Source organism: Nomascus leucogenys, chromosome 15 (assembly GCF_006542625.1).
Source record: "Nomascus leucogenys isolate Asia chromosome 15, Asia_NLE_v1, whole genome shotgun sequence".
Taxonomy (NCBI): domain Eukaryota; kingdom Metazoa; phylum Chordata; class Mammalia; order Primates; family Hylobatidae; genus Nomascus; species Nomascus leucogenys.
The window spans coordinates 41776474-41790147 of NC_044395.1; the positions used below are offsets into that span (position 1 = coordinate 41776474).

Genomic DNA, 13674 nt, shown 5'->3' on the forward strand with positions numbered 1-13674 from the left:
TTTTTATTATGGAATATAAAATGAAGAGAGACAAGAACATAAGCTTAAAGTTGCAGCATAATGAATATTTTTAAAATGAATAACCACATAACCACTGCACAAGACAAGAACAGAACCCAGTGCTCTAGAATCCTTTGTCTGCCCCTTCCAGGGTAAAACTATTAGACATAACCACTTTTCTATCTTCTGAGAATCATTTTCTTGATAACATTTATCACTTATACATAGATCCTTAAACAATATAATCATGTGTTTTTATAATATAAATGAATTCATTTTACCTATATTATGACAGTTATTTTCTTTGCTCAAATTGTGTTTTAAGATCCATCTATCTTTTTGTATGTGACTTTGGATTATTTTAATTTTTGTACAACATTCCATTGCTTTAATTTATTATGCAATCATTTTAGTAACAATAAGCTACAGTACAAACAAATAGTAAGATACAATGATAATACTAACAATGAAGAAAACATTCAGAATTGATTAGAATATGCTGTGGCAACAATCTCCAAACTCCTTGACTTGTAAAATGACTTCTTGACAGAGCTAAATGCTCAAGATTCTCAACCTGAGCATCATGAAGGATCCAAGAGGGAAAGTGCTTTACCAGGTTATTTCCAAGGGTAGCTTCTGTATTCAACCTTAAGAGACAGAGAAGCAGTCAACAACTTATTTCCCAAGTTGGTTTTTAAAAAATTTTAAGTTATTCATACCTGAAGGTTGACTTATTAGCCAATGTGGGGAAAAGAATAAAAGCATCATAAATTTTGATATTCTATGTTTTCAAAACTAATATTTTCACTGGAACATTAAGTTGTTTTCTCCCTATAATCTGATTCAATAGATTGGCTGAAAAATAATTATTAAAAATACATTTCTGTCCTTTACTAAGGTATTAAATTCTTTACTGTCATTATAATAGATTTTGTTTCCAAGCATAAATCATTTTATTCTTTGAAGTGCTATTAATATTTGTCATGTTTCTAAGAATTACCTATCTATATCTATTTCAATAATTAATATTTAATAAGTATCAATCACCTATTAATACTAAGTGCATTGAAGGGATATACAGAGAAGAATTAAACAGTCTGTAACTCTCAGGAGCTTTGGCAGTGAGGAGTTTTAAAAGACCTTTTAATGTACCCTAAATGTTGTTTAAAGTTGTTTGATGTTTTTTGTATCCTCAAAACAAATTCCTGTGACTTTAAGAAAGTTTATTATTCTTTAGAAAGAGGGTTTACTGGGTAGATTTTTCCTTTCAACTTTCTTCGTTTCTAAAACATAGTACAAAAGAAGCCTTACAATAGATGCTGCTTAAAACCAAAATGAAGAAAAGATTGTGATAATAGCTATACAAAAGTTAAGTGGAGAAAAATAATTTAGAGTGATTGAAAATATAGATTCCAAACATAGAAATAAGTGGGTTCTTGAAACAGAAAAGGAGTAGGAGTGAAACAGTTCATATTAAACTGTGGCACTTTTTAAGGATGCCCTCTTGTTTCTATATAACTATTCTTTGGTTGATTAGTAGATATACCAACTTCTAAAAGATCCACACCATTTTATTTCCCATTTTTACTCTTTGTAACACCAAATAGTAATATTTGCATATAATTAATGATATTAATAATAACCAGATTCTTAGCTGATGTAACTTTGTCAATAAAAAAGTAATAGTACTTAAATGCAAAATGATGTATTTTTATTTTATTTTAAAAATATTAAATGTATTATTACCACATTTTAAAAATATGTAAGTGAAAAGATAATTAAGAAAAAGGAATGTCCTTCTGTTAAACTAATAAACTAACAAGAATATTTGTTTAATTATCCACAGTTACATATCAGAGTGTAGGAAACATGTGCCTTTCATTTATGTGGTATATATTCAGTAACTTGACCATTTATGTGTAACCTTTAAGCCTCAAGCTGAGAAATACATCCTTAGCTGATTTTTAAAATTAAGTTTTAAATGTTGTTAGCTCTAAGGAGTTCTTTCCTTCCTAATTGTGATGTGTATCTTCACATCTATTTTTACTCAGCTTTTAAATTTCTTCTTACTCTTGTATGATAAATATGTTATAGCAGAATACTGTACTTCTTGTTTGGCCATAGTTGAGAGACTGTTTATAATCCTTACTACTCTCACCACTTCTATTCAACATAGTATTGGAAGTCCTGGCCAGAGCAATCAGGCAAGAGAAAGAAACAAAGGGCATCCAAATAGGAAAAACTGCAAGATCTGCAAACTATCCCTGTTTTCAGATGACATGATCCTATATCTCGAAAACCCCATAGTAAGCCCAAAGGCTTCTTAAGCTGATAAGCAACTTCAGCAAAGTCTCAAGCTGCAAAATCAATGTGCAAAAAACATCAACATTTCTATATACCAATAACAGTCAAGCTGAGAGCCAAATCTTTATGTGGCAATTGTGAATGGTATTGTGTTGCCACAATTCACAATTGCCACATACAGAATAAAGTACTTAGGGATACAGCTAACCAGGGAGATGAAAGATCTCTACAACAAGAATTACAAAACACTGCTCAGAGAAATCAGAGATGACACAAACAGATGGAAAAACATTCCATGCTCATGGATAGGAAGAATCAATATCATGAAAACGACCACACTGCCCAAAGCAATTTATAGTTTTAATGCTATTCCTATTAAACTGCCATTGACATTCTTCACCAGAACTAGAAAAAACTATTTTAAAATTCATGTGGAACCAAATATGAGCCTGAAGGGTCAAGGCAATCCTCAGCAAAAAGAACAAAGCTGGAGGCATCACACTACCCAACTCTAAACTTTATGACAGGGCTGCAGTAACCAAAACAGCATTGTACTGGTACAAAAACAGACACATAGACCGATGGAACAGAATGGAGAGCCCAGAAGTAAGGCCACACACCTGCAACTATCTGATCTTCAAAAAACCCGCCAAAAACAAGCAATGGGGAAAGGATTCGCTATTCAATAAATGGTGCTAGGATAACCGGCCAGCCATATGGGATAGACTGAAACTGGACCCCTTCCTTACACCATATACAAAAAATTAACTCAAGATGGAGTAAAGGCTTAAATGTAAAACCCCAGACTATAAAAACCCTGAAAGAAAACCTGGCCAATACCATTCTGGACATAGGAATGGGCAAAGATTTTATGATGAAGACTTCAAAAGCAATTGCAATAGAAGCGAAAATTGACAAATGGGATCTAATTAAACTAAAGAGCTTCTGCACAGCAAAGAAAACTATAAACAGAGTGAACAGACAACCTACAGAATGGAAGAATATTTTTGCAAACTATGCATCGAACAAAGATCTAATATCCAGCATCTAAAGGAACTTCAAGAAATTTAAAAGAATCTCATTAAAAAGTGGGCAAAGGGTTTGGGAGGCCAAGGCAGGCAGATCACAATGTTGGGAGATTGAGACCAGCCTGGCCAATATGGTGAAACCCCATCTCTACTAAAAATACAAAAATTAGCCAGGTATGGTGGTGGGCGCCTGTAGTCCCAGCTACTCGGGAGGCTGAGGCAGGAGAATCACCTGAACCAGGGGAGTGGAGGTTGCAGTGAGCTAAGATTGAGCTGCTGCACTCCAACCTGGACAACAGAGTGAGACTCCATCTCAAAAAAAAAAAAAAAAAGTGGGCAAAGGACATGAACAGACACTTCTCAAAAGAAGACATACATGCTGCCAACAATCATATGAAAAAAAAAAACTAGTCAGAATGGCTATTGCTAAAAAGTCAAAAAATAACATGCTAGTGAGGTTATGGAGAAAAAGGAACAACACTTTTATTATAAACTGTTGACGGGAGTATAAGTTAGTTCAAGACATTTTGGAAGACAGTGTGGCGATTCCTCAAAGACCTTAAAACAGAAATGCCATTTGATGCAGCAGTCCCATTACTGGGTTTATACCCAAAGAAATATAAATCGTTCTATTATAAAGACACATACATGCCTTTGTTCATTGCAGCACTATTCACAATAGCAAAAATATGGAATTAACCTAAATGCCTGTCAGTGATAGATTGGATAAAGAAGATGTGGTACATATACATCATGGAATACTATGCAGCCATAAAAAAGAATGAGATAATGTTCTTTGTAGGAACATGGATGGAGCTGGAGGTCATTATCCTTAGCAAACTAACCTGGGAACAGAAAACCAAATGCCACATAGTCTTACTTACAAGTGGGAGCTAAATGATGAGAACGCATGGACACATGGAGGGGAACAACACACACTGGGGCCTATTGAGGGTGAAGGGTGTGAGGAGGGAGAGGATCAGAAAAAAATAACCAGTGGGTACTAGGCTTAATACCTGAGTGATGAAATAATCTGTACAACAAGCCCCCATGACACACATTTACCTATATAACCTGCACATGTACTCCTGAACTGTAAAAGTCAAATTAAAAAATCCTTACTACTTTAAGTCTTAAGACATCAGAAATAAAGCTCCATTAATGTCGATGTTTATATACTTATATATTAAGTACATTTATACTTAAAGCTCCATTAATGTCGAGGTTTATATACCTTGACATTATATACCAAAAGTAGAATATAATCCTTTTAAAATGATTGCATTTTTTTGTAAGAAAGAAAACATTCTTCCCTGTGCTTGGTAATTTTAGGTGGGAAAGTAGAACTCTTAAATGAGAAAACTGTGGGAAGATGTTTCTGCTGAAAGAGGACATATGTGTTAATCACTGCCCCCATGCTGCAGCACACTGAACCCACAGTGTTTTCTCTGCTTTGTTACTTAAAAAATGCAAGATGGTTGGGCTTTTCTTTTGAATGTTATAAAATATTAAAATGTTTTTTAACATACAGCACATTAATTTTATTATTCTGCACCCCAAAAGAGTGGATTCTGTAATGTTCCTTCCTCTAGGTCCTACAATTCTATGTTTTCTCTTCATGTCATTATCAACGTTTAAAAAGTCTTCTTTTTCTGGGTTTAGGAAAGTTACTAAAGCCTTTATCAAGACATGCGTGCGAAGTTTTGACAGGTTATCCATAATGTAGAAATCTAAATATATTTATAAAACTGAAAATTGCTGTGCTGTTTTGAAGCACTGTATAACAAAGAGATAAGTTAATTTGCACAAAAGAATAACAACAACCTTACTCAGCAACTCTATGTCCCTTATTTAATGTAATTTTAAACATAGATTGTATGTATAATTTAGAGAACTTTGCAAGTTGAAACCATTTAGATGCCTGCTTTTAGACTTAAGATGGATGACATTTCTGCAACTAATGACATACCTCCAAAGATTTTCACCCAAGAACTATGTTTACATTTAATGTGAGTTTTTCTTTTATGTAAAGATCAATGAGGGTATGACTCAGGATTTAAGACATATAGTAGGCTCAATTTTTAAAAAGAAAGTTGAGAAAACTTTAGCTCTTCAGGGGGCTGAGTCTAACCTTCAGAATACTGGCTTATCCCAAAATGAAATCTTTTTACCAATATACCCCAAACCCTGGCATGCATGTTCAAACTTTTCAGTCTTGTCAAAATGAATTGTTCTTGTATCATCTAGAAATTTAGTTAGAGATCCATTTGCCTTTTTTATAAACAAGCATTTTTAGTTAGTAAGGTTCCGGCCTAATTTGGTATTCTGGATTTCTTATTTATCTTAATATTAAAAATAAAGGAGAAAAGCTAAATTCGCATTAAAAATGACTAAATTTTGAAAATTTTTTTCAACAGGTTATATCAATCAGTGAAAATTCTGTATTCCTTTGGCATTTTTGTGACATATTCAATTCAGTTCTATGTTCCAGCAGAGATCATTATCCCTGGGATCACATCCAAATTTCATACTAAATGGAAGCAAATCTGTGAATTTGGGATAAGATCCTTCTTGGTTAGTATTACTTGTAAGTATCATTATATATTTATATCATAATAATTTTTTATTGTTGAATTTCTTAAAATGAAAGCTACGTAAGATGTAATTTCTTAAAATGAAAGCTACGTAAGATGTATTTTTCAATATTTTTAAAACAATTTTATTCACCCAGCTGGGTTACTTTTCAGGTTAAAATTCTATTTTTCTACTACTATATAAGAAAAACACAAACCAGATCCCATCACACTTAAAATAACTAATGAAGTTATTTTGAAAATTACATTACTGGTGATTAAAATAACGTGTACATGGGACCCCTTCCATTTTTGATACACATTTTGGTTTTAGTTTTTCTCAGGTTTTTTATTCCTGTTTTTGTATATTTTAACAGTTTACTTCTCCATAACTACCTACAGGAAAGTCTTTAATTTTACTTGTATTGGTCTTTCATAATTTTAGTGGCTTATTTTCTTATTATTTGAAGAAGTGTATATAATCTCTTATTAAGACTCTTCATCATAAAATGCTTTCTCAAGGTAGCATTCATAATAGAGACTCATGGAAAGGGAGCTTGAGTTCGGTATAGTGGAAAGAATGTAAGTGTTGGAGTCAGACAGATCTGGGGATTCAAAGTCAAGCCTATCACTTACTCGCTGGTGTCTTTAGGCAAGTTACATGCCATTGTTGACCCCCTCTTTCCTCAACTATGAAATGAAGATAAAACTTCCTTATGGCATTTCGGTGGGGTTAGAAATAATATTAACAAAGTGTTAATAGCTGGAAGTTATTATGATCATTATTGTAAACATTACTGTAACTACAAATACACAGATGATTACATCACCAAACTAAACTGGGATTGCCTAAAATGATACCAGGGACCAGATTACTAGTGTTCTGGGGAACAAGCAGCTTTGGAAATTCTTTGTGTAAGATATTAATAAACATCTTGCACTATTTAGAATGATAGAGCTAGAAATTAGGGGCAACTCACTAAATTGATTTGAGCAGCCTGCCGTGGAGCTCATGCCTAGATTTAAAGAATTGAGTGTATTACATTTTGTTTGAAAAGGGAAATGCAAAGCTGAAAAAGTAGATAAAATGTATTTTTCCAAGTAAGTACTTAAATGAATTACATCACTAATAAGAGAAATCATATTAACGAATGAAGTCAATAAGCCCATACTCTGATGACTAACGAAAAAACATTCAGTAGGAAAAAGATATTTTAAGACATTTTGAAATATTTTTATACATTTCTTTTATTGACATTTTGGTAATGACTAAATAAAAAGACTAATTTCAGTAAAAGTATTTTTATCAATAGATGGAAGACAATTCTATTTTGAAAGTATATTGTCTTTTAAAGTTGGTAATGGAAATTCAGGTAAAGGACTTTGAGGGCAATGGGAAAAGGGGTCTAGGTTTTTTTTATAACTTCACCCATTTCTGCACATTGGCTGGCATTGTTGTATTGAAGTTATGAATCTGCTGAGGCACAGACCACACCACATCTGCTTCCATGAATTTGTTTCCAGAAATCAGTGGCTTAGTTCATAGCACAGAGAACTGCAGCCTTTTCTTGGCTGCTGCTTTCTTTTAGTTGAAAGTCATTAAAGCTTCTCATCCATATAAGGGATATGCCTTGGAGAAAGAGAACAAAAACTGTGTAATATTTCCTTCTGCTATATCGGGACACATCACTGGACACTGAGCTTCATTTGTGTCTTTGGCACATATCCTTCCAAATTAAAGTAAAAGCCAACTGATATTCATGGCAAAACTGCTTTTTATTCTGTTTTCCAAAGCACTAGAAAAGATTTGGGGGCATGCCCTTTACTGATAAATGTGTGTAGACAGTCGATGGGACCTTGTCATGTTCGTAGAGTAGGCTGTGCAGCAGCACTAGCAATGAGAGTGGAGGCTCAGCCTGATTTGCATTGAAAATTGAATGTCTTTCAATGTTCCATAATCCTTTCCAAATACTGAATCCATGTTTGTTGTATTGGTCTTTAAAGAAGTGGACTTATCAGCTTGGATTATGTTGGTTGTGTCCAAGTATCCATTTAGCATTTGAATCTCGATCTCAAAATACCTTCTTAGTGAAATTCAAAAACTTTAGAAATGATTCAGACTCCTGCGTGTTCCCTTTAGGTGGTTACCTGGTATATAGGCACCTCACAAGTAAGGGAGGAGGGGCGATAGAAACCAGCCAAAGGTCACCATGGACATAAATACCTTTTCAGAGTAAACCTATACTATGAGGTTTTAAATGTATTATAATAAACACTGAAACCAGTGTTTCAATTCTGTGTATGAATTGAATCAACAAAATATACTAAGTACTATTTACTTCTGTTATTCTCTAATTTGTTGATCCTTCTACTGTTTGTAATTTTTAAAAAGTCCTTGTTTTTATAATCTATAGTAGACTATGACTATATAAGTATCAAAACCTATAAATCTTTAGTAGTTCGTAGAGAAAACCCACTAAAATCCTTCATTTAAGTTAGTTGCCTCTGCAGATTAGAAAAGTACCATTCTGTTTCCTGATATCCTGTCTTAGAGTCAGTAGGTATGTGGAGAGCACCATTAACTATTTGTATAATTAAAATTAATGTGCTAAGTTATTTTCCACATTTTTGTTTTTGGTGCTGTAATATCAAGTGCTTTGTTTTGTGCTCTGATATATCTGCATTTACCCTTCAGATGCAAATAATGGACTTAAATAGGCTTTTATTTTAATATCAGAGGGAACTCTATGCTCTAAGAATACATTCTTTTTCTTGCTATATATAGTTTTGGTAAATACTGAATAAGTCTGATTAGTACTTAATAGATCTATTCATAATAGCTGTCTGTAAATGACATAGTATTTGTAATGAATAAAACTATCCTTATTTTAAACTCTGCTTTGAGTTTTTATTAATATATGTTGGATTTGGCTAAAAGTATATATACTTGTCTTCTTTGTCTACTAATAACATTACCAATAGCATATTTCAAGCCATTTTTACAAGCAAATATCTTTTGGTAATGTAATGTTTAAAATCTGACTTTAAACAGATTTTAGATGAGAATTATACTTCATGATTTAAAAGTGTTTGCTAGATGGAAATTTTGTCTATAAATTCTAAAATGCTATAGTACTCCCCCACATAGTTTTCCAACAATATTTCACTTGATTTACCAGTGACAGCTTGGATTATAGATAAACAAAGAAAAATGGATTCCAACTTGAAAGCCTCTTCAGGTGGCAAGATTCTGGTCATATTTGTCTGGCCTCACTTTTATACTACTACTTACTATAAGTAGGTGAAACAAACATGTCTCCACGAATGATTATGTTCAATGAATTTTGAGAGGTCCTAACTATGTTTGAGAGTTATGCTCTACAGCTCCCCAGAGACCAAAGTTAAAAGGCTACGTATAACAAGCATCTATTAGATGAAGAATCTACTTTATAAAGTGTTTCTACTTTCGAGGTCTTTAGAGCTAGTTATTTCTACCTCTTTAGTCAATTATTTCATTTATAAAGGGTTATGCCACTTCAGCCCTATAGATGTAAAGCTACGTTTATAATTTCAAAACAGTTTTTAGGGCTTTAGCTTTCATAATAATTTGAATACAGAATGATAAATAATAACTTCTGGTTATATGAGGAACATGGTGGGAACTTAGTTCCAAATTGATCCCACAACCTCCTGGAAAATATTGAGAGCCACAGAAAGAATAGAAAAAGGAAAAATAAAACATCATAAGTTAAAAACTAAGAAGTAGAGAAACCAGTGTACTGCAAACTGAAAACTAAATTACTAACAGGAATATATATATATCTCCAACACATGCCATAATTGGAGTCCCCAAAGAGGAAATGTGGTGATATAATCATCATTGATGGCAGTGGTGATGTAGTTGTCACAGCCTGTATATGAGCAAACACAGCTGTTATTTCTGGTGGCAACTCCAAACCCTCAACAAATCATTTAACAAAACATTTAAGGACAAATAAAGAAGGAATATGAGTCTTGGTTTTTGCAAATCTTCTGTTGATGCATTTTGATAAGATCATGAAAGCGCCAGACCAGAATTTGCAGGAAACTTGTCAACAGTTTGGAAATCTGCTGACAATAGTGGAGTACTATTTTTTTTTTAAACTTTTCATTTTGAAGTAATTTAGACAGAAAGGGAGTAAAAGAAAGTAAAAAAAAAACCTCTACTCAGCTTCCTCTGATGTTCACAGCTTCCATAATCACAGTACAGTTATTAAAACCAAGAAATTAGCATGGATACAATGCTATTAACTACTTTATAGACCTTATTATAATCTTGCCAGTTTTCCCACTAAGATCCTTTTCTGGTCCAGGACATAAGCCATGGTCCCACTTGAATTTAGCTGTCATACTCATTTGTGTCTTCCAGTCTTGACTGTCCTTGACTTAGTCTTTCTTGACCTTGACACTTTCGAAATGTCAGTAATTTTATAGAATTTCTTTCAATTTGAATTTTTCTGATGCTTTCTCATGATTAGGTTGAAGTTCAGCATTTTTAACAAGAATCCCACAGAAGTGATGCTGTGCACTTCTCAGTGTATTACATCATAGTATCAGTGTCTTATTGGTGATGTTAATTTTGTTTACGTGGTTAAGGTGGTCTGTTGACATATTTCTCCACTGTAAAGGTACTAGTTTTCCTTTTATAATTAATAAGTATCTTGAAGGAAGATATTTTGAAACTCTGTAACTATCCAGATCTCATCCAGTTTTTGCCCACTAATTTCAGCATTCATCAGTGACTCTTCCTATCCAGTGATTATTGTGGTATTTGCTTAATGCTTTTCTGTTTCCATTGTTCCTTCTATTTTGATTAATTGGAATTCTACTTTAAGGAATAGCTATGTCTTCTCTCTCATTTATGTCCCACCACTCTATGTCTTGTGCATTATTGAGTTATATGGGCAGACAAAGTAATGCAAATGCTCTGGAAATAAACTATCAAAACTTCTTTGCCCAGAATTTTAAAGCAAAAAAATTAAAAGTTGTTTACATAAGAAACTGTTGACAAGTGAAAGTCTAGGAAATGTCACTCACTATTTTGGTCTTTCTGGCTCTCTCTAGCTTAGAGCAAAATATGGCAGATTTTTTTCACAAGCAATAGTTTAGTAGTTCCACTTTCATTAATTATTTTTAGTAATTACTTTCAGTATTGAAAATACCTACTTTTAATATTCATGTAAGTAACAAACATTTAAATAAGAAAAATAAACGTATTTTCATTTTCTAGGTGCCGGAGCAATTCTTATTCCTCATTTAGACATTGTGATTTCCTTCGTTGGAGCTGTGAGCAGCAGCACATTGGCCCTAATCCTGCCACCTTTGGTTGAAATTCTTACATTTTCTAAAGAACATTATAATATATGGATGGTCCTGAAAAATATTTCCATAGCATTCACTGGAGTTGTTGGCTTCTTATTAGGTACATATATAACTGTTGAAGAAATTATTTATCCTACTCCCAAAGTTGTAGCTGGCACTCCACAGAGTCCGTTTCTACATTTGAATTCAACATGCTTAACATCTGGTTTGAAATAGTAAAAGCAGAATCATGAGTCTTCTATTTTTGTCTCATTTCTGAAAATTATCAAGATAGCTAGTAAAATACATTGCTATATACATAAAAATGGTAACAAACTCTGTTTTCTTTGGCACAATATTAATATTTTGGAAGTAATCGTAACTGTTTACCAGTAGTGGTAAACCTATGACAAATCCTTGCTTTTAAGTGTTAGCAATAGTTTCAAAAAATTAAGTTCTGAAAATTGAAAAAAATTAAAATATAAAAAAATTAAAGAATAAAAATACTTCTATTATTCTTTTATCTCAGTAAGAAATACCTTAACCAAGATATCTCTCTTTTATGCTACTCTTTTGCCACTCACTTGAGAAGGGAATAGGATTTCAACAATAAGAGAATAAAATAACATGTATAACAAAAAGCTCTCTCCAGATCATCCCTGTGAATGCCAAAGTAAACTTTATGTATAATGTAAAAAAAAAAAAATCTCTATTATGTTTTTATTAGTGAGCCAAATACTAATGATTAGCTCCTGGAAGTATAGAAAACTGCCATTAACATAATATAAGCATCAGAAAATTGCAAACATTAGAATTAATTTTACACTCTAATGGTAGCTGATCTTCATAATCAAGAGGCACTGTTCAAGATCATGACTTAGCGTTTCAATGAAATTTGAAAAGGGACTTTAAAAGTTATCCAGTGCAACTCCCTTGTTTTTCGTCAGAGGAAAAGGAGGCCTAGAAAGGTGAAGTAACTTGGTCAAGACCATTCAGCCTTGAGATCAAGAAAACCTGATCTTCTGACTCCCAGGCCAGGATGTTTTATTTCTCACATTGTGTCCAGGAAAAAGAATATGTTCAGCTTAATTTTAGTGTTGAATCTATTTGATTATATTTTAATACTTTGAAAATGAATGTGTGATTTTTAATAGTATATGTGACCTGAGCAGAAAATCAGGGAACTCCAAGAAGCCTACACTGTGGCCATATAAACCTCAGCAAGAGAAAGAAGCTATTTTCTTTTAAAACAGAATAGAGACCGCTTGCTGGTGAAACTCCTGGCTAGTAAGATGTGTGTCCAGCTATACTATTTGTGGCTTGAGCTTTTTTTATTATTACCTTCCTTTCCTGAGTTTTGTAGGCACCATTTTCCTGAATGGCAGAAAATAGACACCTCAGAAAACAGAGGATTTGTGGACTCTTTCCAGCCCTGTGGCTTTTCTTATCACAGCCTTTTATTTATTATGAGCAGAATAAAAGAATCGGCTAGGTGTGGTGGTCTGTGCTTATAATCCCAGCTACTCTGGAGGATAAGTTGGGAAGATCACTTAAGAGGCCAGGAGCTCGAGACCAGCCTGGGCAGCATAGTGAGACCTCGACTCTATAAAACATAAAAATTTAAAAAAATTAGCCTGATGTGGCATGTACCTGTAGTCCCAGCTACTCAGGAGGCTGAAGCAGGAGGATCCCTTGAGCACAGAAGTTTGAGGCTGTGGTAAGCTATGACTGTGCCACTGCACTCCAGCCTGATTAACAGGGAGATCCCAACTCTTAAAAACTAAACAAAAAATATATACAAGAATCATAAACCATAAAGGGATTCATGCTTAGAAAAAATCAATAAACTCCCTTTAAATATTGAGACACTCCAGGCTTCTTTCAGACAAATAACTTCTAATTATTCCATATTTTTCAAGTTATTAACCAAGATAAAGAATCTCTCAGTTGGTGGGGAAAATGAAAATTATTAAGAATAGAATTGTCTTCTGACTTTAAAAAAAATTCATACTTTAAAACATGAACTGTTTACCCAGGCTGGTGATACTCTAGTTTGTTAGTATACTATACTTGAAGATATCATCAAGATCACTATAGTTGTATATATTCTCTATTTTTATATGTAAATGTTAACTTAGTTCAAGTATTTTTTGCTTATATCGTTAACTGATCATCAAATACAATCCTAAAGATATATCAGAAGCTTTATTTTGGTACAAAGTCATAAGAATCAAAACTGTTTTAACCATTCACATTAGGTATCAACAGTAATTGTTTGAGATACTTTTATATCAATTCTGTTACATTGAGCCTTTAGTCATACTAAGAGAATGCAGAAGAAGTTATAGAAAAACGAATCTTCACTGAAACTAGTATTATATAGACTTGAATTAGATGTTTAAAAAACTTTATAGCTTCATATAAAATGA

General features: G+C 33.1%; 1 protein-coding gene across 3 annotated transcripts in view; it reads left to right on the forward strand.

Annotated features, from left to right (window-relative positions):
* SLC36A4 (solute carrier family 36 member 4) overlaps nucleotides 1-12738 on the forward strand; it is a 57203-nt gene extending 44465 nt beyond the window's left edge. The window contains exons 10-11 of one of the 3 annotated variants that reach the window (XM_003252988.3): nucleotides 5750-5919; nucleotides 11175-12738. In XM_003252988.3, coding sequence (XP_003253036.2) covers nucleotides 5750-5919; nucleotides 11175-11482 — 478 coding nt within the window. In that variant the 3' untranslated portion in view covers nucleotides 11483-12738. The remainder of the gene's footprint in view (nucleotides 1-5749; nucleotides 5920-11174) is intronic. The other 2 variants (XM_030829392.1, XM_030829393.1) reach the window with 2 other exon arrangements.
* The last annotated feature ends 936 nt before the right edge of the window (nucleotides 12739-13674 follow it).